Below are 26981 nucleotides of genomic sequence, written 5' to 3'. Positions count from 1 at the left end.
AGCACGTGTTCCTGGATCAACATCTTTGATTTATTCCAATCAAACAAACAAACAGATTTGAGGCATAAGTTTACAGTTTATTATTAAAGTCAAGTTTAGGTTTTAACTAACCTCATTTTTAAGTACCATATAAAATTAAATTGACAATACAAGTAAAGATGTTTAGACATTTTAAAACAAATATACAAAATATGACATAAAAAATGACAAATATAGCCTACCGAAAATTATGACAAACATACTAATGAAAAAAAAAAAAAAATTTTATATATATATATATATATATATATATATATATATATATATATATATATATATATATATATATATATATATAAAGTAAAAATGTTCTGCATAAAATAGCAACATTTTGTTTGTCGAGAAGTCAATTGTGCCATTTAGATATTATTCAAACACAGTTACATCTTCCTCTGATTTGAATGTTGTACTCTGTAAAACCAAAAATTTAAACCATGCAAATGTCATTTTATTCTTGTCCTGTAAGTTTGTGAATAAAATGGTCAATTATCAAGCCTTGTCCCTGCACGCCGCTTCGCTGCCCCGCGTGTGTTGTTTCTGTTTGAAATCATGAAGACTGTCTTTATAGATGTTATAATGGACTACAATTTTGTCTTCCGCCACATGCGTTCAGATTTCTTGCATTGTCTTTTCATTATTTAAACAGCTGTTGAATTTCTCCAAGGTGCTTTTTGTGTGTCTCTCTTTTTCCTGACTTTCAGAGGGGCAATTTCATCAATTACACTCTTAACAGTATAATAACAGTAATAATAACCTGTTAACAATAACAGATATAAGAATAATTTAAATCAAGTAACCCCTTAAAAAAAATGATACTTTAAAGTAACTCAATTAAATTATGGACAGTGGTTCCACACAACCACCATATTTAAAAAAACAAAACAAAAAAAACATTAATGTTTATTTTTAATCTATGTTTTAGTCAAGTAAAAATCTCACAATATTTTCCACTAAAGCAACATATGCAGGACTCAATCAAACAGGACTTTCACATCCCATCATACTTTGCACAGGGGCTGAATTAGGAGTGTACACTTAAACATAAATTAAACATGTTAAAATTACATTAGTAATAAACTCAATGTGATGCATATATGCCATTCATATATAAATAAAACGGGTAAGTTTTATGTAATAGCACACAGAAAAACACCCATGTTAAAGGGGTGATGAATTGAGAAATCAACTTTCTTGAGCTTTTGATATATTTAAGGTCATGGTAATATAAGATTATCCTGTAAGTTTCAGAGCTGAAAACGTCCTTGCTAAGCTAAAGCTTTAATAATAAGTTTAATTTTTAATTTATATAGCACCTTTCCCAAGCTCAAGGACGCTTATAGACACCAGTCCCAGAAAACGAAGATAGCAAGATATTGTGGGAGAACATAGTCTCTGCATAAGTTTCCTTTGGATCCTAATATTAGGAATGTGTGATATTAATTTATTTTTAAGTTCCAGCTCACGTGGGGAAGACCGTACGTGTGTTCGCTTCATTTCACAGCGCAATCGCTTGTAAACAAGACTCAAGTGCTGGATTTGCAGACACAATGTTGTGCCTTCTATATTAGATCCGACAGGAATGGTGCAACAAATTATGTGAGTAAAACGTCTTTAACTTGACTTAAACGTGTTTCTGAATGACAGAGCCTAATGATGACATGTAGATGGAGAAGTGGTCCAAGCACTGAGCCCTGGGGAACCCCAGTAGCTAGATGATGACTATAGCCCCTTTCACACTGCACGTCGGACCCGCAATATTCCCGGAGCATTGCCGGATCGCCTTCTGTGTGAAAGCAACCACGTCCCGGAATTGATTACCGAATTGAACCCGGGTCGGGGACCTAGTAACATTGCGGGGTTCGATCCGGAACGAGCGCTGTGTGAACAAAAGCCAAAACTAATGCCGCAACGTGTACGTAGTTATCGTGCGACTCCTAGAGCTTGTTTTTTTCAATAATACAACCCTGCAGTGCCAGAAGAGCTCGTCTGTGTTTTAAACGCAGAGAGTGTTCGTATACAAAAGAAACTAAAATTAAACAAGCAGAAATGGAGACAAGTCGAGACCACGGAGCTCCTTACTATCCGCGCTGAAGCTGAGATCGCTCGCCGTTATACGTCACATCAGGATGTCACGTGTCAACTCGACCCGGGACATTTAAGTGTGTGTGTGTGTGTGTGTGTGTGTGTGTGTGTGTGTGTGTGTGTGTGTGTGTGTGTGTGTGTGTGTGTGTGTAATTTGCTGTAATTGTCCAGCCCTTGTCCACCTGCAAACCCCAGATGATATATGTAGTCTTGATTTGGGGGGTCACTCTGCATGTGAAAGTTTGAAAGGGTTTTATATCTTCAAAATCAAGTAAAATGACCCAAAATCAAGTAATTTAAGCATGCCAAAGTCAACTTACATTCAAAATGTAATTTCCAAACCGCAAAATTGTGGCCAGTGAAAATGCTGAGTGTCTAGTAACTTTGGAAAACCACTAGCCACAGTGGCTGGTGAGCAAAAAAGTTAATGTCAAGCCCTGGTTATGACAGATCCAATAGTTTTAAACTTCATCAGAGTTCCCGCCTTCAAGGAAGTTAATGCTTGTCAATGGAAAGTGGCCAGACTCTCTGAACAAATTAGATGAACAAGAGTCTGTTAAGACCAGTCTAGCCAGCTCTCTGATCGCAAACAGGACATTCTTTCTGTTTCCTTTGGTTGATTGAGAAAAAGGTTCTGGAACACTTGCTGTTTTCAGAAGAACAATGCGCTGCCAATATAACCTCTTATTTTTATTCCTCTGTGGCTTCGCTGCACGCTCTGCACTCTCTGGTAGGTTGAGTCTTTATTTTGTATAGATATGTTAAGTGGAAAAGATTTTTGAGTCGAGATCAAAAGTTACATTGTGATTAAAAGGTATTAAGATTAGTAATCCATATTAACATTTGTTATTCTCATGTATACTGCGTCATTTTAGATCAGCTCAATATTACAAGTTTTTGTCAGAAACCGTAATGAGGGCAATTTTTATGTCAGATGAGATCAAATATGTCCTTAAAGCAACAAATAAGCAACTTTAACAAACAGTAGTCATTTTTGGACACTTTTAAATTAAATCTAGTGCCGTTTACATGCAAACGTGTGTGTTTGTTCGTGTCTACCTTTAATAGAAGACAAGAAGAAGAATATTTAGATGTAGTCAAATTATAGTGTTACACTCTTAAAAAAAGAGTTAACATGAATTTAAAAATAACAGGTTTGATTTTCTTTTAAGGTAGACTTATTTTACTAAAGATCAAATAAAGGTTCTTCATTGGCATTTTTGGTTTTGTGAAAAATATTTAACATCCTTGGAATCTTTCCATTGCACAAAATGTTTATTGTAGTGGAAAAGGTATTTTAGATTATTAAGACATTCTTAAAATAAGAAAGAAATGGTTATTTTAAGAACTTCTGGCTGTGAGGATCTTTGAGGGACCTAAAATTGCTTCTGAAACTCCTCTTTTATTATTGTCTCACGGAGAGCTCAACAGAAAGTCTGTCTCTCAGGAACTATAAGGGTTTGAGTCTTATTTGTTAATGTTAGTTTCAACCATAGTTGAAAACCAGTCTTACAGTTTTTGTCCGCTGCTTGAACACTATAGACCCATGCTTAGACTAAAGTAACACAACTTGAAGCTTTTGTTACCGTACCTCAAACACATGTACTATTCCTTAAAGGCCCACTGAAGTGCTTTGAAACGCGTTGCATTATTCAATGTGTTGACGTGATTTCCCCTGAAACGGCTCCAGCTGTTAGAAGCTCCTCCCCTTTTTTGAAACAGCCAATAGCGTTTCGTTAATATACAGTTTGACTAGAGCGCAAGAGCGGACCTTCTCTCTCTGTTTGGTAAAGCCAGTTTCCTCTAACACTGTTTATCATCATAATCTCCTCCATATTGCTTTGAAATGCAGCATTCTGTGCAGAATTCAAATGGGTTGATATGTTTGTTGTCAGCGCTGACTCGCGCATATGATCCGCGCTGCGCTCTCGTGTCTGTAGTCTAAATTTAGACCAGAGCCGTTGTTGTGTGTGCGCTGCTGCGGTGTGTGAAACTAACGTGAAAACAGACTTTATTCGCCTCAAATGAAAGCATATTTACACACAATCGTTTCCTATCACATATATAGTGTGCTATGTGCTTTCACCATGTAGAAATTAGTAAATGTGTGTTAACAACTGACCAATTTCAGCCTTAGCTTCGGCAGTGTAGGGGCGGGCTTTAGATTCTAGAGCGCATTCTGATTGGACAGAAGATTTGACGAGAAAGTGAAGATCTGCGATGATGTCACCAAAATCTGAGATTCGTTTTAAAGGAAGTGGGAGACTGTAAATTTTGAATGCTCATTTCTCCTAAATGCAAAATTTGTCATAGTTTTGGAACATACCAGCTTATTCATAACTTTAAGGCTAACACAATCATACTAAAAGCTAAAAAAGTTAAATTTTGATTTCAGTGGACCTTTAAACAAAAGCGCTGCTTAGCACTCTAGTTTCAATTCTGCAACACACTTGGTCCTGCATACTACACTCTATTTCATACATAAGACACATGTATCCAAAATACAATACACACCGTGCAATTGCAACTACTCAAAGACACACCTGAAGGCACTTACTTGCAAAACTGAACACCAATCAGCCAACCACAAATAGGCCTCAGTTAAGCCATTTTGAGAACTTTTCAAGCATTGAGGCATGGAGAGAGAGAGAGAGAGAGAGAGAGAGAGAGAGAGAGAGAGAGAGAGAGAGAGAGGCTATACACAACACAGAACAATATTTCAGATGATATTAGAGCAACTTTGGTGGTTCACTTGGTAAGTCATGGCTTGACAGTGAGGGAACCTGAGCAGAGAGTCCACCCATATCTAAGCCGGTTCACAGTTCATCCAGGCCATTCAGACTGAAAAACAGCAATTCTCCATTCCAGACTGTATCTACAGTATTTACAGTACTGTACCGTATCACATTACTGTATTGCAAGTTGGCTAGTGCTCCTTTTGTAACAAAAAAATGGTAGTTTTGTGTAACATACAGTACAGTACATAGCACTGTACCATTGAGATTGTACTGTAGTCTGAAGTATAGTACTGTGATGTACAGGATTATGTCTTTTGTAACATTTCAGTACTTTCATTTTTGGTTGTTGTGAAAACCTTTGTTGGGAAAAAAGAACAGAAACTGTAAGTGCATTGCTTCACAGAATGCTAACCGATGAACTGAATGAAAACAGTGACAATTAAAGACTACAGTGCTTTATATAAAGTAGACTAGTGTGTTCCACCTGATCTGAGTTAAGGTTTTGATAGTAGAGTTAAGGTTTTGATAGCAGGGTTAAGGTTTTGATAGTAGAGTTAAGGTTTTGATAGTAGAGTTAAGGTTTTGATAGCAGGGTTAAGGTTTTGATAGTAGAGTTAAGGTTTTGATAGCAGAGTTAAGGTTTTGATAGCAGAGTTAAGGTTTTGATAGCAGAGTTAAGGTTTTGATAGCAGAGTTAAGGTTTTGATAGTAGAGTTAAGGTTTTGATAGCAGAGTTAAGGTTTTGATAGTAGAGTTAAGGTTTTGATAGCAGAGTTAAGGTTTTGATAGTAGAGTTAAGGTTTTGATAGTAGAGTTAAGGTTTTGATAGTAGAGTTAAGGTTTTGATAGTAGAGTTAAGGTTTTGATAGTAGAGTTAAGGTTTTGATAGTAGAGTTAAGGTTTTGATAGTAGAGTTAAGGTTTTGATAGTAGAGTTAAGGTTTTGATAGTAGAGTTAAGGTTTTGATAGTAGAGTTAAGGTTTTGATAGTAGAGTTAAGGTTTTGATAGCAGAGTTAAGGTTTTGATAGTAGAGTTAAGGTTTTGATAGCAGAGTTAAGGTTTTGATAGTAGAGTTAAGGTTTTGATAGCAGAGTTAAGGTTTTGATAGTAGAGTTAAGGTTTTGATAGCAGAGTTAAGGTTTTGATAGTAGAGTTAAGGTTTTGATAGTAGAGTTAAGGTTTTGATAGCAGAGTTAAGGTTTTGATAGTAGAGTTAAGGTTTTGATAGCAGAGTTAAGGTTTTGATAGTAGAGTTAAGGTTTTGATAGCAGAGTTAAGGTTTTGATAGCAGAGTTAAAGGTTTTGATAGCAGAGTTAAGGTTTTGATAGCAGAGTTAAGGTTTTGATAGCAGAGTTAAGGTTTTGATAGTAGAGTTAAGGTTTTGATAGTAGAGTTAAGGTTTTGATAGCAGAGTTAAGGTTTTGATAGCAGAGTTAAGGTTTTGATAGCAGAGTTAAGGTTTTGATAGCAGAGTTAAGGTTTTGATAGCAGAGTTAAGGTTTTGATAGTAGAGTTAAGGTTTTGATAGCAGAGTTAAGGTTTTGATAGCAGAGTTAAGGTTTTGATAGCAGAGTTAAGGTTTTGATAGCAGAGTTAAGGTTTTGATAGTAGAGTTAAGGTTTTGATAGCAGAGTTAAGGTTTTGATAGCAGAGTTAAGGTTTTGATAGCAGAGTTAAGGTTTTGATAGTAGAGTTAAGGTTTTGATAGCAGAGTTAAGGTTTTGATAGCAGAGTTAAGGTTTTGATAGCAGAGTTAAGGTTTTGATAGCAGAGTTAAGGTTTTGATAGTAGAGTTAAGGTTTTGATAGCAGAGTTAAGGTTTTGATAGCAGAGTTAAGGTTTTGATAGCAGAGTTAAGGTTTTGATAGCAGAGTTAAGGTTTTGATAGCAGAGTTAAGGTTTTGATAGCAGAGTTAAGGTTTTGATAGTAGAGTTAAGGTTTTGATAGCAGAGTTAAGGTTTTGATAGCAGAGTTAAGGTTTTGATAGCAGAGTTAAGGTTTTGATAGTAGAGTTAAGGTTTTGATAGCAGAGTTAAGGTTTTGATAGCAGAGTTAAGGTTTTGATAGCAGAGTTAAGGTTTTGATAGCAGAGTTAAGGTTTTGATAGTAGAGTTAAGGTTTTGATAGCAGAGTTAAGGTTTTGATAGCAGAGTTAAGGTTTTGATAGCAGAGTTAAGGTTTTGATAGTAGAGTTAAGGTTTTGATAGCAGAGTTAAGGTTTTGATAGCAGAGTTAAGGTTTTGATAGCAGAGTTAAGGTTTTGATAGTAGAGTTAAGGTTTTGATAGCAGAGTTAAGGTTTTGATAGCAGAGTTAAGGTTTTGATAGCAGAGTTAAGGTTTTGATAGCAGAGTTAAGGTTTTGATAGTAGAGTTAAGGTTTTGATAGCAGAGTTAAGGTTTTGATAGCAGAGTTAAGGTTTTGATAGTAGAGTTAAGGTTTTGATAGTAGAGTTAAGGTTTTGATAGTAGAGTTAAGGTTTGATAGCAGAGTTAAGGTTTTGATAGCAGAGTTAAGGTTTTGATAGCAGAGTTAAAAGGTTTTGATAGTAGAGTTAAAAGGTTTTGATAGCAGAGTTAAGGTTTTGATAGTAGAGTTAAGGTTTTGATAGCAGAGTTAAGGTTTTGATAGTAGAGTTAAGGTTTTGATAGTAGAGTTAAAAGGTTTTGATAGCAGAGTTAAGGTTTTGATAGTAGAGTTAAGGTTTTGATAGCAGAGTTAAGGTTTTGATAGTAGAGTTAAGGTTTTGATAGTAGAGTTAAGGTTTTGATAGCAGAGTTAAGGTTTTGATAGCAGAGTTAAGGTTTTGATAGTAGAGTTAAGGTTTTGATAGCAGAGTTAAGGTTTTGATAGCAGAGTAAAGGTTTTGATAGTAGAGTTAAGGTTTTGATAGTAGAGTTAAGGTTTTGATAGAAGAGTTAAGGTTTTGATAGCAGAGTTAAGGTTTTGATAGCAGAGTTAAGGTTTTGATAGTAGAGTTAAGGTTTTGATAGCAGAGTTAAGGTTTTGATAGCAGAGTTAAAAGGTTTTGATAGTAGAGTTAAAAGGTTTTGATAGCAGAGTTAAGGTTTTGATAGTAGAGTTAAGGTTTTGATAGCAGAGTTAAGGTTTTGATAGTAGAGTTAAGGTTTTGATAGTAGAGTTAAAAGGTTTTGATAGCAGAGTTAAGGTTTTGATAGTAGAGTTAAGGTTTTGATAGCAGAGTTAAGGTTTTGATAGTAGAGTTAAGGTTTTGATAGCAGAGTTAAAAGGTTTTGATAGCAGAGTTAAGGTTTTGATAGTAGAGTTAAGGTTTTGATAGTAGAGTTAAGGTTTTGATAGTAGAGTTAAGGTTTTGATAGTAGAGTTAAGGTTTTGATAGAAGAGTTAAGGTTTTGATAGCAGAGTTAAGGTTTTGATAGTAGAGTTAAAAGGTTTTGATAGCAGAGTTAAGGTTTTGATAGTAGAGTTAAGGTTTTGATAGTAGAGTTAAGGTTTTGATAGTAGAGTTAAGGTTTTGATAGAAGAGTTAAGGTTTTGATAGCAGAGTTAAGGTTTTGATAGCAGAGTTAAGGTTTTGATAGTAGAGTTAAGGTTTTGATAGCAGAGTTAAGGTTTTGATAGCAGAGTTAAGGTTTTGATAGCAGAGTTAAGGTTTTGATAGCAGAGTTAAGGTTTTGATAGTAGAGTTAAGGTTTTGATAGCAGAGTTAAGGTTTTGATAGTAGAGTTAAGGTTTTGATAGCAGAGTTAAGGTTTTGATAGCAGAGTTAAGGTTTTGATAGCAGAGTTAAGGTTTTGATAGTAGAGTTAAGGTTTTGATAGTAGAGTTAAAAGGTTTTGATAGCAGAGTTAAGGTTTTGATAGTAGAGTTAAGGTTTTAAGGTTTTGATAGCAGAGTTAAGGTTTTGATAGCAGAGTTAAGGTTTTGATTGTAGAGTTAAGGTTTTAAGGTTTTGATAGCAGAGTTAAGGTTTTGATAGCAGAGTTAAGGTTTTGATAGTAGAGTTAAGGTTTTAAGGTTTTGATAGCAGAGTTAAGGTTTTGATAGCAGAGTTAAGGTTTTGATAGCAGAGTTAAGGTTTTGATAGTAGAGTTAAGGTTTTAAGGTTTTGATAGTAGAGTTAAGGTTTTGATAGCAGAGTTAAGGTTTTGATAGCAGAGTTAAGGTTTTGATAGTAGAGTTAAGGTTTTAAGGTTTTGATAGTAGAGTTAAGGTTTTGATAGCAGAGTTAAGGTTTTGATAGTAGAGTTAAAAGGTTTTGATAGCAGAGTTAAGGTTTTGATAGTAGAGTTAAGGTTTTAAGGTTTTGATAGCAGAGTTAAGGTTTTGATAGTAGAGTTAAGGTTTTGATAGCAGAGTTAAGGTTTTGATAGTAGAGTTAAGGTTTTAAGGTTTTGATAGCAGAGTTAAGGTTTTGATAGCAGAGTTAAGGTTTTGATTGTAGAGTTAAGGTTTTAAGGTTTTGATAGTAGAGTTAAGGTTTTGATAGTGGAGTTAAGGTTTGACACAGATGTGAATGGTATATTTCCCAGTGTTGTGTCATGTTTACTTGTGTGTAGAGTTTTGGCACAGTGAGCGAAGTTTTGCTAAATGTTTTCAAGCAACGGGCAAAAACTGTAAATTATAATATTCTTTTGTGAAGTTCCAGATTCATGTTATTTTTGTGTTATCTGTTGAATAATCAGAACAACAAGACAAACACACGAACAGAAGTCAGTATAGATATATAAATGTACAGTATGTGCTGTAATTTCAAGTTCTGTTGGCCTTATCAGTGGTTTAGTATTTTAAGTTGTGTTTATGATGTTTAAATTCTGATTTACCATATATGAGCAGTTGAACCCTGTTGAGTTTTATTAAATACTAATATAACTGTATTTATTATAGTCTCAACAGAAGAGTGTGGAAAAGATCTACTAGTGGGAACGTCCTGCTTCATTAAACTGAAAATAAAAAACAATGAGAAACCTTTTGAGATTAGATGGGTCCATGACTCCAGAACTGGCAACATTCTTCGCTGGAAAGATGGGAATATCAAAGCAATAGATGACGGTGTATCTATGGAAGAAGACGGATCAATAAGATTTAAAAGTCTTCGTCTGACTGACACTGGAAAATACACATTCAACGCAGAAAATAATGTTGGTAAAGATATTGGTAATGGACAAGTGGAAATTAAAGTTTATGGTAAGATGACAAATATTTCTACCCTTACAACACAATAATAATAATAATAATAATAATAATAATAATAACAAAATAAGACTGTATATTTCTAGTAGTTACAGTGTTAGGGAATAACCTCCATGTGTCTGTTACAGAAAAGGCCCCTAAACCGACTGTGAAGATCAGCTGCATTGGCGGGAACGTTACTCTCACCTGTGACATTGGAAACAGAGAAGATCTGACTTTATCCTGGTTTAAAGACAACACAGACATCAAGAATGATAAACCTCAAGTGTTTCTGTCATCTACTGAAGTACAGGAGAATAAACCGTATTCATGCGAGGCAAGGAATCCTGTCAGCAAAGCAAAGAGTGAGAGTATTAAAGTATCATGTAAGTTATTTTTATTTCACGTTTTTATTCTTGAATGCTCTGTTAGGCCTAATTATATATTTTTTTATCTTTGTTAATATGCTCTTTAATGGTGTCTAAATCTAGACCTTTCTGGGTTTTGAACAGACCAGATTGATGTAAAACATGCCCTGGCACTTTCCACGATTTCACTTTTGTTTCACGAAGTACATGCACTGGTTTTTGGTCTGGCCGTTTCCTGTTTTTGCTTCTGACGTATAATCTCGTCTCTGTGACAGTAAAACATTTTTCAAGTGCACGTTGACTCCAAAAAATGGTGTTACTTACTGAAGATGAGTCAAATGTTTGCACACATTTATGTACCGTTAAAAATGTGTGCAGTTAGCTATCACAACTTAAAATGTATCATTAGAATAACTTCCCTGAATTGAGCTTGAGATAACTCAAATATCCAAGTTGATTCAGCTTCACATTTCAAGTCATCAAATTATGAAACTGGAAGTCAGGGAATTATGTGGTGACCAGAAAAGTTAGATTCATTAACTAATGTATTTAAAAGGAAGGAGAAAATGCTTCCTATCTCAAAAAATTAGCATATCATGAAAAGGTTCTCTAAACGAGCTATTAACCTAATCATCTGAATCAACTAATTAACTCTAAACACCTGCAGAAGATTCCTGAGGCTTTTAAAAACTCCCAGCCTGGTTCATTACTCAAAACCGCAATCATGGGTAAGACTGCCGACCTGACTGCTGTCCAGAAGGCCATCATTGCAGGGTATTCTCACAAAAATGCGTATAAATAGTACGAGTGTGCAATGTCGTGGAATGTATACGCCAAAACTCATTTTGGCGTGTCTATGGCACGCGGTTTTTCGCGTGCATATGAGACGCATTTTATGGCGTATTATACATACGAACCCCCCACCCCACCACCCTAAACCTACCCAAGCGCGTGTCATATATACGCCCCGCTACCCTAAACCGACCCAAGCGCGTGTCATATATACGCCATAAAGTGCGTCTCATATGCACGCGAAAAACAGCGTATCATATCCACGCCAAAAGGAGATACAGAAAGAAATTTCTGAAAGTGGGAAGTCTGTGGGAAGGGAAATCAAGGCACCTCAGGTGAGCGGACCCTGAGGAAGATTGTGGAGAAGGACCGATTCCAGACCTTGGGGGACCTGCGGAAGCAGTGGACTGAGTCTGGAGGAGAAACATCCAGAGCCGCCGTGCACAGGCGTGTGCAGGAAATGGGCTACAGGTGCCGCATTCCCCAGGTCAAGACACTTTGGGCTACAGAAGCAGCACTGGACTGTTGAAAACCCAAAATCATCAGTATTAAAACAATTTTCTTTTTTTTTGGTCGGATGAAATATGCTATTTTTTTTAGATAGGAATTTTGGGTTTTCATGAGCTGTGTGCTAAAATCATCAGTATTAAAACAATAAAAGACCTGAAATATTTCAGTTGGTGTGCAATGAATCTAAAATATATGAAAATTTAATTTTTATCATTACATTATGTAAAATAATGAACTTTATCACAATATGCTAACTTTTTGAGAAGGACCTGTATATTTGGCTACAAAATGAATTCCAAGAACATATATGGCAGTTTAAGAGCAAATTCGATGAAGTGTGTCCAAATATTTGACCCTCTTATAAAATAATAATACAGCAGGGGCATTGCTAGTCATAAAGCTCTACTGGGGCACAGGCCCCTCATAATATATATATATATATATATATATATATATATATATATATATATATATATATATATATATATATATATATATAATATATTTTAAAGCAAGAAGTGTGCCACAAAATGCACTATGATTTTTTTTAACAAGTACTGGGGATGTAAACGTGTAGAGATATTAATAGGCCCATTTATAAAAAATATTGATCTAAGTATCGTCTACATACTCAGTATTTCCCATAGGATTTTGTGAAACTGTGGGTGGACCTCCCGGGGGTTCGGGGGCATGTACCACTGGAGGAAAATTTTGTGCATTTTAATGTTAAATTCATTAATTTGGTGCACTTTAAGAGTTCAAAATTCAGAGCTCAACCCCATATTCTGTGAGCAAAGAAAAAGTCTTGACTTTTTTGACTTGAACCTCAACTTTAAAGGGACTCTTACACTCCATAATAGTAATAATAATAATAGTTATAATATAAATCAATAGCAATATATTGTAAAATAAATGCACAGGAAACAAATGCGTGAGCTTTTATTTTGATGTAAACTGCAGTCGAGCATTTATTTTGGTGGAAAATATGTTTACAAACACTCATTACAAATCCAGTAAAATGCGGTAATGGACAACTGTGCAGATATGAAAATAATGCATAAGTGAACCCCTTATGATGCCCGCTATGTTCCCAAATGCACGCTAAACGCACAGACGGAGTTCACCGTGTTCATTCACTGTTAACTGAGATGGGAGCCGATCGCGCACTTTGATAAGGACACACAACCGTATCGAGCTGTGATATCTGTTTGTAGCAGTCAGTGTTGATATTGTGGCGGGCACCACAGGATAAACAAATGTATGGGAAACACTGATACTTTACATTCTCAGCATGTTTTATGGCATACCAGTCATACTAAATATGGAAATAATACAACTGGGGAGAACTTTCTTGCAGATTTGCATTCTTCTTCATTACACAATGATTATAATGACTAATTAAATATTTTTCAAGAATTTACAATTACAACATATCAAGAAACCTTGTCATTTTATGACAACAAGTAAAATTAAGAGCATAAATATTCTAAGAGAAAACCACAATATAGATGAACACTTTACATTTGGTTTTTAATAACTAACTAAGGCTAGTGTGTGCACTGCAGTGTACATTGTAGAAAGAAACGTAAAACTATCGTCCAGTTTACTACAGGCTTTATTTGTAGATTGTTTTGTTTTTTTAAGGATACACTTGACTGTTATTGACTTCATGACATCTGATCCTGTCTTACAGGTCCAGGTCCAGGTCTGAGTCTTGTTAATCTTTTTGGCTTTGACATTGATTGGATCATGTTGAGCATCATAGCCGGCGCAGGAGCCCTTCTGCTGCTGCTACTGTGTGTTCTCATCATCTGCGCGTGTCGAAGCTGTCGTCAACGCAAAAAGCACCAACTAGGTCAGAGACGTCATCATCGCCTCCTAAATAAATCAATGAGCATTTGTATTTTCAACCAAAGTCCAAACTGAAGCAGTCATTGTTCTTGTTGAGCTCGAGAAGTTCCCAGGCCAAATCTCAAATAGTCAATTAAAACAAATATACATTTCTCAGCATTCCTATAAAGGTATTTTCTAAGAACTGGTTCTAACTAACCAGTTTAAAACAGGAAAAGAAAGGCCTTTACCACAGTTTCCTGTATTAAATTCAAAATTATGATTTAATGATTAATATTAGTACATTTTGAATATGTTAGGCCACTGTGAGATTGTTGTATTTAAGTTTATTGCCACATTTAAACATTTATCAATATTATATCATAAATACAATATAATAAAAAATAAAAAAGTTTATAAAATGAATGCATTTGCCAAATCTCTTTTTTATGCAGCACTAGACAGATCTAACCGAGCTCTGCTTACTGCAAACGTCTTCATGTGGTTTTCTGTGGCATTTAAAAGAACATTCGTCACTAAAAACAGGTTTTCTTAGTAATCCACATTAACATTTGTTATTCTCATGTATACTGCGTCATTTTAGATCAACTCAAAAGTTTTTGTCAGAAACAGTAATAAAGGCAATTTAAGTGTAAGATGAGGTAAAATATGTCCTTAAAGCAACAAATACGCTTTAATAATGGCCACTTTAACAAACATTAGTCATTTTGGACACTTTTAAATGGCAATCTAGTGCCGTTTACATGCAATTGTGTGTGTTTGTTCGTGTCTACCTTTAATAAAAGACAAGAAGAAGAATATTTAGATTGAGGAACTATTGTTATTTTTATTTCACATGCTTTTCCTTTTGAATGCTGACTATATAATTAGTTTTTCTATTTTTATCTTTGTTAAAATGCCTTTGGGTTTTGAACAGATCAGAACTTAAACATTAAAGTAACGTGCCCTGGCGCTTTTCACGATTTTACTTTGATGCACTGGTTTTTGGTCTGGCCGTTTCCTGTTTTTTCTGCTGACATACAATCTTGTTTCCATGCCAGTAAAACAACAGCATTTTTTAAGTAAACATTGACTCTGCAAAATGATGTTAAACTGTGTACTAACTGAAGATAAGTTTGGACCCACTTATTAACTTTAAATGTATCATTAGAACAACCTCCCTAGATTGAACTTGCTGCGATAACTCAATGTAGTTTCAAAAATTACAGTCTTCTTTAATCAAAGTTATCAAAACTAGGAAATGACAAGTCTGGGCATTAAGTGGTGACCAAAAAAGTTAAGATAAAATAAATAGGAGGAAATTATTCCTTTATGTTAATGCCATATAGTTGATTGCCATATCTCTATGTAACCCAAGACCCTTACCCCTTTTCCACCAAGGCAGTGCTGGTGCAGAGACAGAGCCTAGTTTTAAACCAGTTCTTTGTCTTTCCACACCCAAAGCACCAGCTCCGAACCAGGAAAAGTGTAGCACCAAAACATTGCTGGTCTAGAAGTAGGAACGCTTGCGTCAGCGGCTGTGGTTTATGTGACCAACAAGACGAACACAAACTTGATATCCAACATTTTTTAATCGAGCAAACAGCTGCTTGATTGTAATCTCCGTCAATACAAATTACGGCGATCTGTACGAATGTGTTGGATTTGCTGTATTTTGATGCCAGTGTAGGATCATAAAGCCATGTGCATAAATAGTAACGCAACATTTACCATTGTTGATGTGTGCAAACCAATCGCCCTGTGACATCAAAGTACAGCAAGATCATATTACTCCTTATGCTTTTGAAATGCTCATGCAGTATTTTGATATTATACGCGGATCGGTCTGCACGACACATGCGTCTCGAACAGGCCTGGTGTGTTTGTATTTCCCGCATACAGTGACGTAAGACCTGGCTCTGTGCTACTGGCTCTCTAGCCCAAAGCCAAACCGGTTCTTAGAAGGCTCGTCAGTTAAACCAACTCTGACCTGGCACTAGCACTGGCTCTGAACTAGCACCGGTTCCTTCTGGTGGTAAAAGGGTATCTGTGGTCAGTGTGGGTCCTAACACCCCAGTATAGGGATGGGCACACTAAACTGTAACAAGTAGTGATGTTACGTCTCCAGCGCTCCGAGGTTTGCTTCAAACTCGAATGGTCCTTGCAATGAACCACTGCTTCGGAGCTTGTATCATTACGTCAAGCAAACACATTGCTTCACTCCTGTAGTGAACCTCTTGACTGCTTTGACAGCCCAATCCAGTGTTGACAGGTTTGAAACCATAGACTGTAAAAAAAATATGGACGTAGTGTCCGTGACGTCACCCATAGGATTCCGATGAGCCGTTCTGAAGCGTAAAGTATAAACGAGCTGGGCGTCGCCATCTTGCGAGCGAGTCATCGCGTGTCACTCTAAGATAACAGAAAATGGGCAAAGAGGCGGGACATGGGCAGAGCTTAGGTGACGCAATAACTATACGACAATTCACCATGACGTCACAACAGTAATAAACGATCTTCTGGGTGGCAAAAGCCGAAGCGTTCCAATGGCAACGCTAGTAAATTGCTTGGGATTCAGACAGTTAACATGATTATTGAGGGACTGATTAATTAATTCGGGAGATAGCAATACATGAAATCCCTAACCTTGCTCCAGTAGATGTAGAGCTAGTCTAATACCATCATTTTTAAATGAGCCTCAGCCTACATTGAGCAGTTATTTTAGTGACTGTTGCTGTTTGACTTATTATATGTTAGGCTATCGTAGATGGTCTATTTCCCTGTTATCTAACTCAAAAAGGCTATGATGGTTTTCTGTTGCTCGGTTGGGGTCGGATCAGATGGCACAGACGTGAGCTTCTGACGGTCAGAAGGATAGCGTGCGGTAGACTAGCGCTACTCCACTAACTTTAGGCATTCACTCAAACTAAACTTGCGGTGATGATGACACGCATCAATCATCCTTCAGCCTACAAATATGTTTTGCGTTTCCTATTTCTTCCATTGACATTCGATCAGTAGCCTACATGACACTAGAAGTTTGATCTCTTCCTACCTTTACTTCAGGCAGTGATTGGCAATGAGTTCGATCTTTAAAAGAGATCTAAAGTTTACTAATATTAGTCTCAAATTTCCCCAGCTGAAGATAATTATGCTCTGCTATGATTTTGTCGATGGACCGTTTTGAGAATACTTCTCTGTAGCGCCACTTTTGACGATGTCCACTCGCTTTAGCCTCCTCCCCACAGGTTTTGCTGGATATATTAACTTTTTTATGAAGGAACTCGATACAATCCTACACCTTTTGCTGTATCTATGACCCTTTGTTCACAAACATTCTGAAATGGTCTATAGACGTCAGATAAACGGCTATCCACCTGTCACTCAAAGTAACCACGCCCTTAATTATGCAGAACTTTAAGGCTTTATATAATGTAAACAATGAGTTATAAAAAAATTCACTGCCCTCACAGTTGTCATGAAGACCCCCCCCCCCCCCCCCCGCTTGACATTCCCAATTAACAAAACTATACAAATCAAGAGTAAATACAACCCAGACTACATTAAAAATGGTTCAATTGAACTGTATTGGGTCGTACTGTAGATTCAAGTCTTCATTATTGAAGGAGGAGCTTGCATGTGGCACAATTGTTGATGCTTTTACTTCACTATCAAATCTAAATCATCACGTGGTAGAAATTAAAATGAAATGTATACCATTTACACAACAAAATTTGGCTCCAAAATTATTTCTAAGCAAATGTGTGGAAGTTTAAGGGCAAATTTAACGAATTGTGTCCAAATATTTGACTCTCTCATGAAATAATAATACAGTTGGATCGTACAGTATTACACATGATGCAGTTTGTAGGATTTTAAACAGCTTAGAATAGATGTTTTTTAAGGATCCACTTGTCTGTTATTGACTTCATGGCATCTGTTCCTGTCTTACAGGTCGAGGTCTAGGTAAAAGTGAGGACTTTTGCCTGAAACATCAACATAAATGATCAAGATCCAGAGAATATGAGAACATCTGAAGACCATCTTCACACTGCTTTTCCTCTCTTTCGCTCTCCTTGTTTTTGTTAAAGTGTGTAATCTAGTGAGTTTGCTGAAGGCGTGTGACAGAGCTCTGTTGTCTGTCTGGAGTCTGTAGGTTTGGGTTGAGCCATCCTCGTCTTTTAATGCCCTCTTGTGGCAGAAATGAAGATTCAATGAGAAATGAACTTCATTGGAAATACAAAATAACTTCTTCTTGATTGTGCGACACGTTTAATCTTGACAGCTGTAATAGTAAAAATGTAATAAAAGTATTTGTAAGGGTTCCACATGTAATTCTTATTCCATATGCAAAGATGTCAGCCAATCAGTGGGCATTTACACTGAAGTCTCACAGCAGACACGCCCCTTCTAACAGAGTCTTTAAATCAGAGGCTAGGGCAGAAAATAGTCATCTACCAGTTTATTTATAAACGTTGACATTTTTTTGATGTAAGAATCATATAACCATTATAAGTGCACCTCAGGAAACATAAAATATATATTTTTAATCTATTTCATTAGCCATTTAAATAATTCTCACCCAAGGCATAAGCAGAATAAAGGGGTGTGGCCTGGTTGAGTTAGTAGTTTTGAAACTGGTGGTTATGGAAAGGGGCGGGATATTTCACAAACATGCTCAAAGCACTTGACCAATCACAGCACACTTCTCCAGCCGACCAATCAGAGTGCCATGTGCTTTTCATAAGGAGTGGCTTCGTAGAGACAGGAACTAAACAGAGCGTTCCTGACAGACTGGGAAGAGAGGAGCCGCAACAATGGAGAATATGAGGAAAATAATCAACATTCAATAGGTATGTAACTGTCACGTATGAGCAGGGAAGGCTTTCCCCTGACTATTTCTGGAAAAGATTCAAAGAGTGTCAAAAACAGCGCCATCTGGGGAAAAACTGTCAATGCAGGCCTGCAGTATCCCTCTCAGAAACGTCATGATTGACAGCTGAGATCGACATCTTCTCTGAGTGAAGTTGTCATCGAGGCACTAACTGACTTTTTTGGGGGGGATTTGGGAGCAGATTGGAGCTTTAGCTTTCATTTCTACATTTCCATAACTGTTTATTTCACACCAACATAATTAATTGTTCTGCATCGGTGAGAGTGTGGGCAGGCTTTTGATATCGCGACTGTACTTCCTGCTCTCTACTGCGCAGACTCGGTCCCAAGATGTCAGCGCCGTGCAGGCCGCCTGAAAGCTTCAACTATGGCAAGCGGAAACGGATGATGTCACGTCGTCCATATTTTTTTACTGTCTATGGTCAGATGAAGCAACCACAACACACTCCATTGTTTCAATGCTATGTGTACAAATAAAAGCCTTACATGTTTGTGTTTAATTTGAGGTAAAAAATGATATAAATACGGCTCGATTTCTCACACAAACTGATCATTTTGTGTCTTAAGATATCAGTGTGTCGTCATGAGCCACAGGGCTCTTTGTGCATGTTGTCTAAGCATGTTTTTTTTCCCGCTCTCATAGACTTGTTACCCATTCACATGATTATATGGCCTACACACAGCAACGGTAGAGTTAAAAATCTTCATTTGTGTTCTTCTGAAGAAACAAACACCTACATGTTGGATGCACTGGGGGTCAGCAGATAAACGTCACATTTTCATTTTTGGGTGAACTATCCCTTTAAGACATTAGGGAAGTTGCTCACAAGGTGGCAGCATTGTATGACATTTAAATTGTCTCACAATCATGTATTTAAGCCACCAGGTCACTGGTACAGACACGCAAACCATTTTTGGGTCGTGATCCACCAGTTGTGAACCACTGTCCTAGATCCAGTATAAGATAGTATGAAACACATCTAGAGCAAACCTTTCCATTAGCATATCTATATCTATAAATTATAGGCCTAAAATGTATGTAGTCTTAAATCAGTGCTTGCAAGCTTTCTAGTCTGCAAGATCAAAGATAAAAATAGCTGGCCAGCATCTCAAAAAAACACCAGACCCATTCTATATCAGTCAGACAGAAACACCTGCTTCACAACGCACACATTACAGAAGACATCCTTCCACACCTGTCAAGCGCCGTGTCAATTTCTGCAAAACTGACATCTTTAGTTCATGATTCTGTCTGCATAACCGCCAACTCTCTGATCGCAAACAGGAAATTCTTTCTGTTTCCTTTAGTTGATTGTGAAAAAGGTTCTGGAACACTTGCTGTGTTCAGAAGAACAATGAGCTGCCAATATAATCTCTTATTTTTATTCCTCTGTGGCTTCGCTGTACTCTCTGCACTCTCTGGTAGGTTGAGTCTTCATTTTGTATAGATATGTTAAGTGGAAAATCTGTTTTTCTTATATATTTGTAAAATAATTTTTGAGTTGAGATCAAAAGTTACAATGTGAATAAAAGGTATTAAGATTAGTAATCCATATTAACATTTGTTATTCTCATGTATACTGCATCATTTTAGATCAGCTCAATATTAAAAAATGTTTTGTCAGAAACAGTAATGAAGGTGAATGAATTTTTAGCTGTCAGATGAGATCAAATATGTCCTTAAAGCAACAAATACGCTTTAATAGTGGCCACTTTAACAAACAGTAGTCATTTTTGAACACTTGATGAAATCTAGTGCCGTTTACATGCAAACGTGTGTGTTTGTTCGTGTCTACCTTTAATAGAAGACACAAGAAAGAAGAATATTTAGATGTAGTCAAATTATAGTGTTACACTCTTAAAAAAAGAGTTAACATGAATTTAAAAATAACATGGTTTGATTTTCTTTTAAGGTATGACTTATTTTACTAAAGATCAAATAAAGGTTATTTATTGGCATTTTTGGTTTTGTGAAAAATATTTAACATCCATGGAATCTTTCCATTGCACAAAATGTTTATTGTAGTGGAAAAGGTATTTTAGATTATTAAGACATTCTTAAAATAAGAAAGAAATGGTTATTTTAAGAACTTCTGGCTGTGAGGATCTTTGAGGGACCTAAAATCGCTTCTGAAACTCCTCTTTTATTATTGTCTCACGGAGAGATCAACAGAAAGTCTGTCTCTCAGGAACTATAAGGGTTTGAGTCTTATTTTATCAAACACTGATTTGTAAGTTTAACCATAGTTGAAAACAAGTCTTAAATTATAATATTCTTTTGTGAAGTTCCAGATTCATGTTATTTTTGTGTTATCTGTTGAATAAACAGAACAACAAGACAAACACACGAACAGAAGTCAGTATAGATATATAAATGTACAGTATGTGTTGTAATTTCAAGTTCTGTTGGCCTTATCAATGGTTTAGTATTTTAAGTTGTGTTTATGATGTTTAAATTCTGATTTACCATATATGAGCAGTTGAACCCTGTTGAGTTTTATTAAATACTAATATAACTGTATTTATTATAGTCTCAACAGAAGAGTGTGGAAAAGATCTACTAGTGGGAACGTCCTGCTTCATTAAACTGAAAACAAAAAATGATGAGAAACCTTTTGAGATCAGATGGGTCCATGACTCCAGAACTGGCAACATTCTTCGCTGGAAAGATGGGAATATCAAAACAATAGAGGACGGTGTATCTATGGAAAAAGACGGATCATTAAGATTTAAAAGTCTTCGTCTGACTGACACTGGAAAATACAGATTCTACGCAGAAAATAATGTTGGTCAAGAGATTGGTAATGGGGAGGTGGAAATTAAAGTTTATGGTAAGATGACAAATATTTCTACCCTTACAACATAATAATAATAAAAATAATAATCATAATAATAAAATAAGACTGTATATTTCTAGTAGTCACAGCGTTAGGGAATAACCTCCATGTGTCCGTTACAGAAACGGCCCCTAAACCGACTGTGAAGATCAGCTGCATTGACGGGAACGTTAATCTCACCTGTGACATTGGAAACAGAGAAGATCTGACTTTATCCTGGTTTAAAGACAACAAAGACATCAAGAATGATAAACCTCGAGTGTTTCTGTCATCTACTGAAGTACAGGAGAATAAACCGTATTCATGCGAGGCAAGGAATCCTGTCAGCGATGCAAAGAGTGAGAGTATTAAAGTATCATGTAAGTTATTTTTATTTCACATTTTTATTCTTGAATGCTCTGTTAGGCCTAATTATATATTTTTTATCTTTGTTAATATGCTCTTTAATGATATCTAAATCTAGACCTTTCTGGGTTTTGAACAGACCAGATTGATGTAAAACATGCCCTGGCACTTCCCACGATTTCACTTTTGTTTCACGAAGTACATGCACTGGTTTTTGGTCTGGCCGTTTCCTGTTTTTGCTTCTGACGTATAATCTCGTCTCTGTGACAGTAAAACATTTTTCAAGTGCACGTTGACTCCAAAAAATGGTGATACTTACTGAAGATGAGTCAAACGTTTGCACACATTTATTTACCGTTAAAAATGTGTGCAGTTAGCTATCACAACTTAAAATGTATCATTAGAATAACTTCCCTGAATTGAACTTGTTGAGATAACTCAAATATCCAAGTTGATTCAGCTTCACATTTCAAGTTGAATATATAAGGCAGCACAAACACTTTTTTTTTTAATTGTTACAATTAAAGTCATCAAACTATGAAATTGGAAGTCAGGGAATTATGTGGTGACTAAAACCGTTAGGTTTAATAACTTATTTATTTATGAGGAAGTAGAAAATGCTTCTTTTATGTTGCTTTCAAAAGCCGCGTTTCCCGAAATTACCCGGAACAATTTTTCCCATGCAGGAACTTTTTTCTCTCAGCCCGGTTGCAGTCTGCGTTTCCATTTAGTGGCCAAGTCTTGCCCTGAGAGTTCCTGAACTTTAAAAAAAGTACTATCTCGCAAGCAGGGCTGTTTTACCGGGGAAATCTTTACCCAGAACTTTATTCAGAGCGGTCAAAACCCATTGAGTACCAGCCCTCAATCCCTATTGTTCCTGGGGAAAGTTCCCACGGTAGAAACGCGGCTAAAGCTTGTGTGCCCATTCAGACCTAATGGTATTTGAGTTTGTCAAAATGCTTGATATTTCCTCATCTTTGCAAGCAACAAACGTTTGAAAAGTAAGAGAAAACACAATTAGACTACATTAAAAATGGTACACATGGTCTTACTGTAGATTCAAGCCTTATTATTGAAGAAGGAACGTGTGTTGCACACTTGTTGATGCTTTTACTATCCATTCGAAAGCATCCAGCAGTAGACATTAAAAATTTAATTTATACCATTTACACATTTATATTCGGCTACAAAATAATTTCCAAGCATATATGTGGAAGTTTAAGAGCAAATTCAATTAAGTGTGTCCAAATATTTGACTCTCTCATGAAATAATAATACAGTTGGATCGTACAGTATTACACATGATGCAGTTTGTAGGATTTTAAATAGCTTAGAATAGATGTTTTTTAAGGATAGACTTGTCTGTTATTGACTTTATGACATCTGTTCCTGTCTTACAGGTCAAGGTCGAGGTCTGGGTCTTGGTAAATTCCTTGGCTTTGACATTGATTGGATCATGTTGAGCATCATAGCCGGCGGAGGAGCCCTTCTGCTGCTGCTACTGTGTGTTCTCATCATCTGCGCGTGTCGAAGCTGTCGTCAACGCAAGAAGCACCAACTAGGTCAGAGACGTCGTCATCGCCTCCTAAATAAATAAATGAGCATTTGTATTTTCAACCAAAGTCCAAACTGATGCTGTCATTGTTCTTGTTGAGCTTGAGAAGTTCCCAGGCCAAATCTCAAATAGACAATTAAAACAAATATACATTTCTCAACATTCCTATGAAGGTATTTTCTAAGAACTGGTTCTAACTAACCAGTTAAAAACAGGAAAAGAAAGGCCTTTACCACAGTTTCCTGTATTAAATTCAAAATTATGATTTAATGCTTAATATTAGTATATTTTGAATATGTTAGGACACTGTGAGATTATTGTAATTAAGTTTATTGCCATATCAGCATCACCGGCTATTACATGACAAATACCAATTCAACATTTATCAATATTATATCATACAATTTAAAAAAAACAAATGTTTTATAAAATGAATGCATTTGCCAAATCTTTTTTGTTTAGGCAGCACTAGACAGATCTAACCAAGCTCCGCTTAATATCCTGTATGTGAACGTCTTCATGTGGTTTTCTGTGGCCTTTAAAAGAACAATCGGCACTAAAAACAGGTTCTCTTAGAATCCACACTTTCAAAATTGAGTAAAATTGCAGATTGAGAAATATATTCAGCGTTTATCGTATGTGAAATTTGGTATTAATTTGAGAAAATTAATGCCCATTGCATTGCACGCAAATCTACCAGATTATTAAACTCTCTTTTGATTGCAGTGTTTAATTGGTTTCATGTTTTAACCACTTCCACAATATCTAAAAAAATTACACTATCTATATAGCTGATACATAATTGAGTAAATATTATGTAAATAAGTATTAATCCCTGTCATTGGTCACCCAGGGGCCTACTGCACAAAATTAGGATAGTGGATTAAGCCGGGATATCTTGGTGATCCTGGCTCAATTTATCCGCTAATATACAGTTATCTTTCGTTATCGTTCTTGGTGTGAGTGTGCCTTTATGGTACGTTTACACGACAGCGGTGTACTACATTTTGCCCATAGATGACAAGCTCACAAAGATATGCTGGCTTAATCCCTTATCTTAGTTTTGTGCAATAGCCCCCTAGCCTGACAAGCCAAACCCACATCAAGATGTTTGGTCTGGAAACTCACCATTGACGGCTCAATCCGAGGGGCGGATAAACGGTTGTCTTTCAAACTCCCTCTGCACGCGATAGGATAGCGCTACACCAACCAGAGCAACGAAGGTGAAGCAGAGCTCGCTGACAGATTAAACATTCACCGTAATCGGTCGGCTAAACTCAGAACACATCTTCCCTTTTTAAGAATGACTTCAGTGCCGTTCTTTGTTCTTTTCTCAGAGAAAAGCTTAACTCAAGTCTTCCAGAGTCGCGGTCAAAGCTGATTCGAAAGACTGCCGCCGTTCGCCAGTTTCTGTGTTTACTAGAAGCACGCAAACGCAACTCGGGCGTCGTCATTATGGCCCCGCCCATCGACTCTATACATGATGTGATTGGCCCGTCCAGATTGAGAGGAATACAGCTCAGAAGGGCATTGAGAGTTCCTAGACGACACTTGCGGGCAGATTACATTTGCTGCCGCTAGGGTGCGTCTAGATTTCTAGGCTAATAGCCCCCAGCTCTCGAAGAAAATCCATCTAGATCACACGCATCTGAAAAATTCAATTTTATTAACCACTTCTACAATATCTAAAGAATTACACAATCTATAAGCTGCTACATAACTGAGTAAATATTATGTAAAGAAGTATTAATCCCTGTCATTGCACTCTAAACAATGCTAGGTTAAAAACAACCCAAGTTGGGTTGAAAATGGACAAACCCAGAGATCGGGTTGTTTGAATGGGTCCATTTAATGGGTTCAAACAACCCAATTTCTGGGTTTGTCCAATTTCAACCCAACTTGGGTTGTTTTTAACCCAACATTTTTTAGAGTGTGATCACTCTGCTCTCGAAAAAAAAATCCAATTCAGATGCAAAATGCAATTTTATCAACATTTTGTCCTTGATATCTTCCAGATGAAGAAGAGTTCAGGCTAGCAGATCTTACTCCAGGTCATAATGGTACAAACAGATCCAAGCAGACCGCTAGAGGGCAACCGGCGCCCCCCATCCCACAAGAAGACCCCATGCCCTGCAGCCCATCCCCACAAACCACACCTCGAGCCCAGACTCAACAACCCAAAGCCCAGATCCGGGCGCGACCGCCACCGCCGCCTCAGGACGAGGATGAGGAATTTCCGCCTCCTTTACCTCGGCCGAGGAACAAACAGCAACGAACAAAGAGACAACAAGAGCCATATCGACCAATGGAATGAGACGCTTGAATGTTCACATAGTACATGGGACTTTCCCTAGAGTGATTTTCAATGGCTAAGAGACAGATTTTAATGGTAAGAGTGTCATTAAAGAAAGAGTACTTTAATTTGACATATAACTAACCATACTAAAACTTTTTTTTTGCAGAATGTCCAAGCTGTTATAATTGCCCATACATGGAAAGTAGATAGTTATTTAAGCTAACCATAAAAAGTGGGCTGTATTCCAAGTTTTTCTAGTTAATTTTCAGAATTTATTTACAAAATATTGCAAAATATTAACTTTTTTTTTTTTTTTCAAAATTGAATCTTCCAAACCCTCGCCCTAAATCAATATATTTATATTATAGAAATCCATATTATAATTATTTATATTAGCACAGTCACTTGCAGCTGCGTGATATAACTCAAAATTAACTTTTTTTTGTCTTTTATTCCGTGGCTTTTCACCTATTGCTGTCATTTTTTTGATACCAGGAAGGCTCCGCCCACAAAAACACCATGGCTGTTTGCAAACACAAAATGGTGGTTTAAAAAAATTATTTATATTTTAGAGTTGTCTGAATGGATTTCACAGGGAACTACAGCATAGTTTCATCAAACAACTCCGCGCATGTATAAGGCATATCCGTAAATAAAAGAAAGAATGCTTTACTAAATTAGCAAAAAGAGTTTTCAAGTAAAATGGGAAAGTGACTACAAATAATCAAACACGAATCCACATCATTAGCATTGCATACCATTTGCTCTGCATTGACTAGGTTCACAAAACAATGTTTATGTTGGAAATTATAAACTGTAGACAATGGAAACATCTCTTAACCCGTACTTTAACCTACTTGCCTACAAATACTAGTCTTGTCAGGTTATAGTTATCTGATGTGAAAAGCAGTTTATGCTGCCAAACGCCTGAACAATTAGTTAAAAACAATGTATTTCGATAGGTCGAAAAAAATACGGTGCATAATCTACTTGCCTGCTCATAAGACATTTTTTTAGGTGGGGGGGGTTTCCATGTCTCGCATTACTGTTACAGTTTTGATGTCGTTGGTGACATTCTCAGTGATAAGGCGATCATCTGTAAACAAAATGGCCGCAGCGCGCGTGCCTCAGATTCATCCACGAACCCACAACCTAAGCACAACCCACATAATGACCAAAACAATATTCCTCCGCGAGCGCTTCAGAGCGCCAAAAAGTTACGTAGCGTAGCTAATAATAGAATATAACTTTTTTAAATCACTTGAATATATAAAATCATAATGGCAGGGAGCTTTATAAATTAAAAAACAACCTCAAATTTCAGTCTCTTTGTAAGGTGAGTAGCTATGACAGAATCATTTTTATTTTATTTTTTAACACAAATTATTATATTTCAGTGTAATTTCTCTCACGTTCTTATTCATCTTCTTAAAACGTATTGACACGTTTTGCTGTGGATACATCTTTAGGCATATTTATTATATAGAGAGCTGGTTATTGTGATGATCCCAAAAAATGCCAACTTTTGAGAAGCAATCCT

At 36.5% G+C, this 26981-nt stretch overlaps 2 protein-coding genes across 3 annotated transcripts in view; one reads left to right on the top strand and one right to left on the bottom strand.

The window, feature by feature from the left end:
• The window catches only part of LOC137073596 (uncharacterized), a 30773-nt gene extending 7644 nt beyond the window's left edge, over nt 1-23129 (bottom strand). Inside the window, exons 1-2 of the mRNA XM_067442262.1 lie at nt 22989-23129; nt 21021-21110 (exon numbers count right to left, since the gene is read on the bottom strand). Coding sequence (XP_067298363.1) covers nt 21021-21063 — 43 coding nt within the window. The 5' untranslated portion in view covers nt 21064-21110; nt 22989-23129. The remainder of the gene's footprint in view (nt 1-21020; nt 21111-22988) is intronic.
• si:ch211-132g1.1 (T-cell surface antigen CD2) lies at nt 2715-26440 on the top strand. Of its 2 annotated transcripts, XM_067442263.1 has the most exons (7): nt 2715-2851; nt 9731-10030; nt 10165-10401; nt 20940-21239; nt 21368-21604; nt 22991-23152; nt 25161-26440. In XM_067442263.1, the coding sequence occupies exons 1-7, from the start codon at nt 2785-2787 to the stop codon at nt 25457-25459; spliced, it is 1602 nt and encodes a 533-aa protein (XP_067298364.1). In that variant the 5' UTR covers nt 2715-2784; the 3' UTR covers nt 25460-26440. The 2 variants fall into 2 exon arrangements, with proteins under 2 accessions (XP_067298364.1, XP_067298365.1); XM_067442264.1 differs by lacking the exons at nt 2715-2851; nt 9731-10030; nt 10165-10401 and adding an exon at nt 19423-19830.
• Nucleotides 26441-26981: the final 541 nt, after the last annotated feature.

Source organism: Pseudorasbora parva, chromosome 4, assembly GCF_024679245.1.
Source record: "Pseudorasbora parva isolate DD20220531a chromosome 4, ASM2467924v1, whole genome shotgun sequence".
Classification (NCBI taxonomy): domain Eukaryota; kingdom Metazoa; phylum Chordata; class Actinopteri; order Cypriniformes; family Gobionidae; genus Pseudorasbora; species Pseudorasbora parva.
Note: the sequence above shows the minus strand (reverse complement) of the source record. Positions and strands in the feature narration are given on the sequence as shown.

What these genes read in the sequence shown, in the direction of transcription:
- si:ch211-132g1.1 (XM_067442263.1), top strand. Translation starts at nt 2,785, where the DNA reads ATGCGCTGCCAATATAACCTCTTATTTTTATTCCTCTGTGGCTTCGCT. An exon ending in TGCACGCTCTGCACTCTCTG is followed by an intron (nt 2,852 to 9,730) that starts GTAGGTTGAGTC and finishes TATTTATTATAG; the next exon opens with TCTCAACAGAAGAGTGTGGA. An exon ending in GGTGGAAATTAAAGTTTATG is followed by an intron (nt 21,240 to 21,367) that starts GTAAGATGACAA and finishes TGTCCGTTACAG; the next exon opens with AAACGGCCCCTAAACCGACT.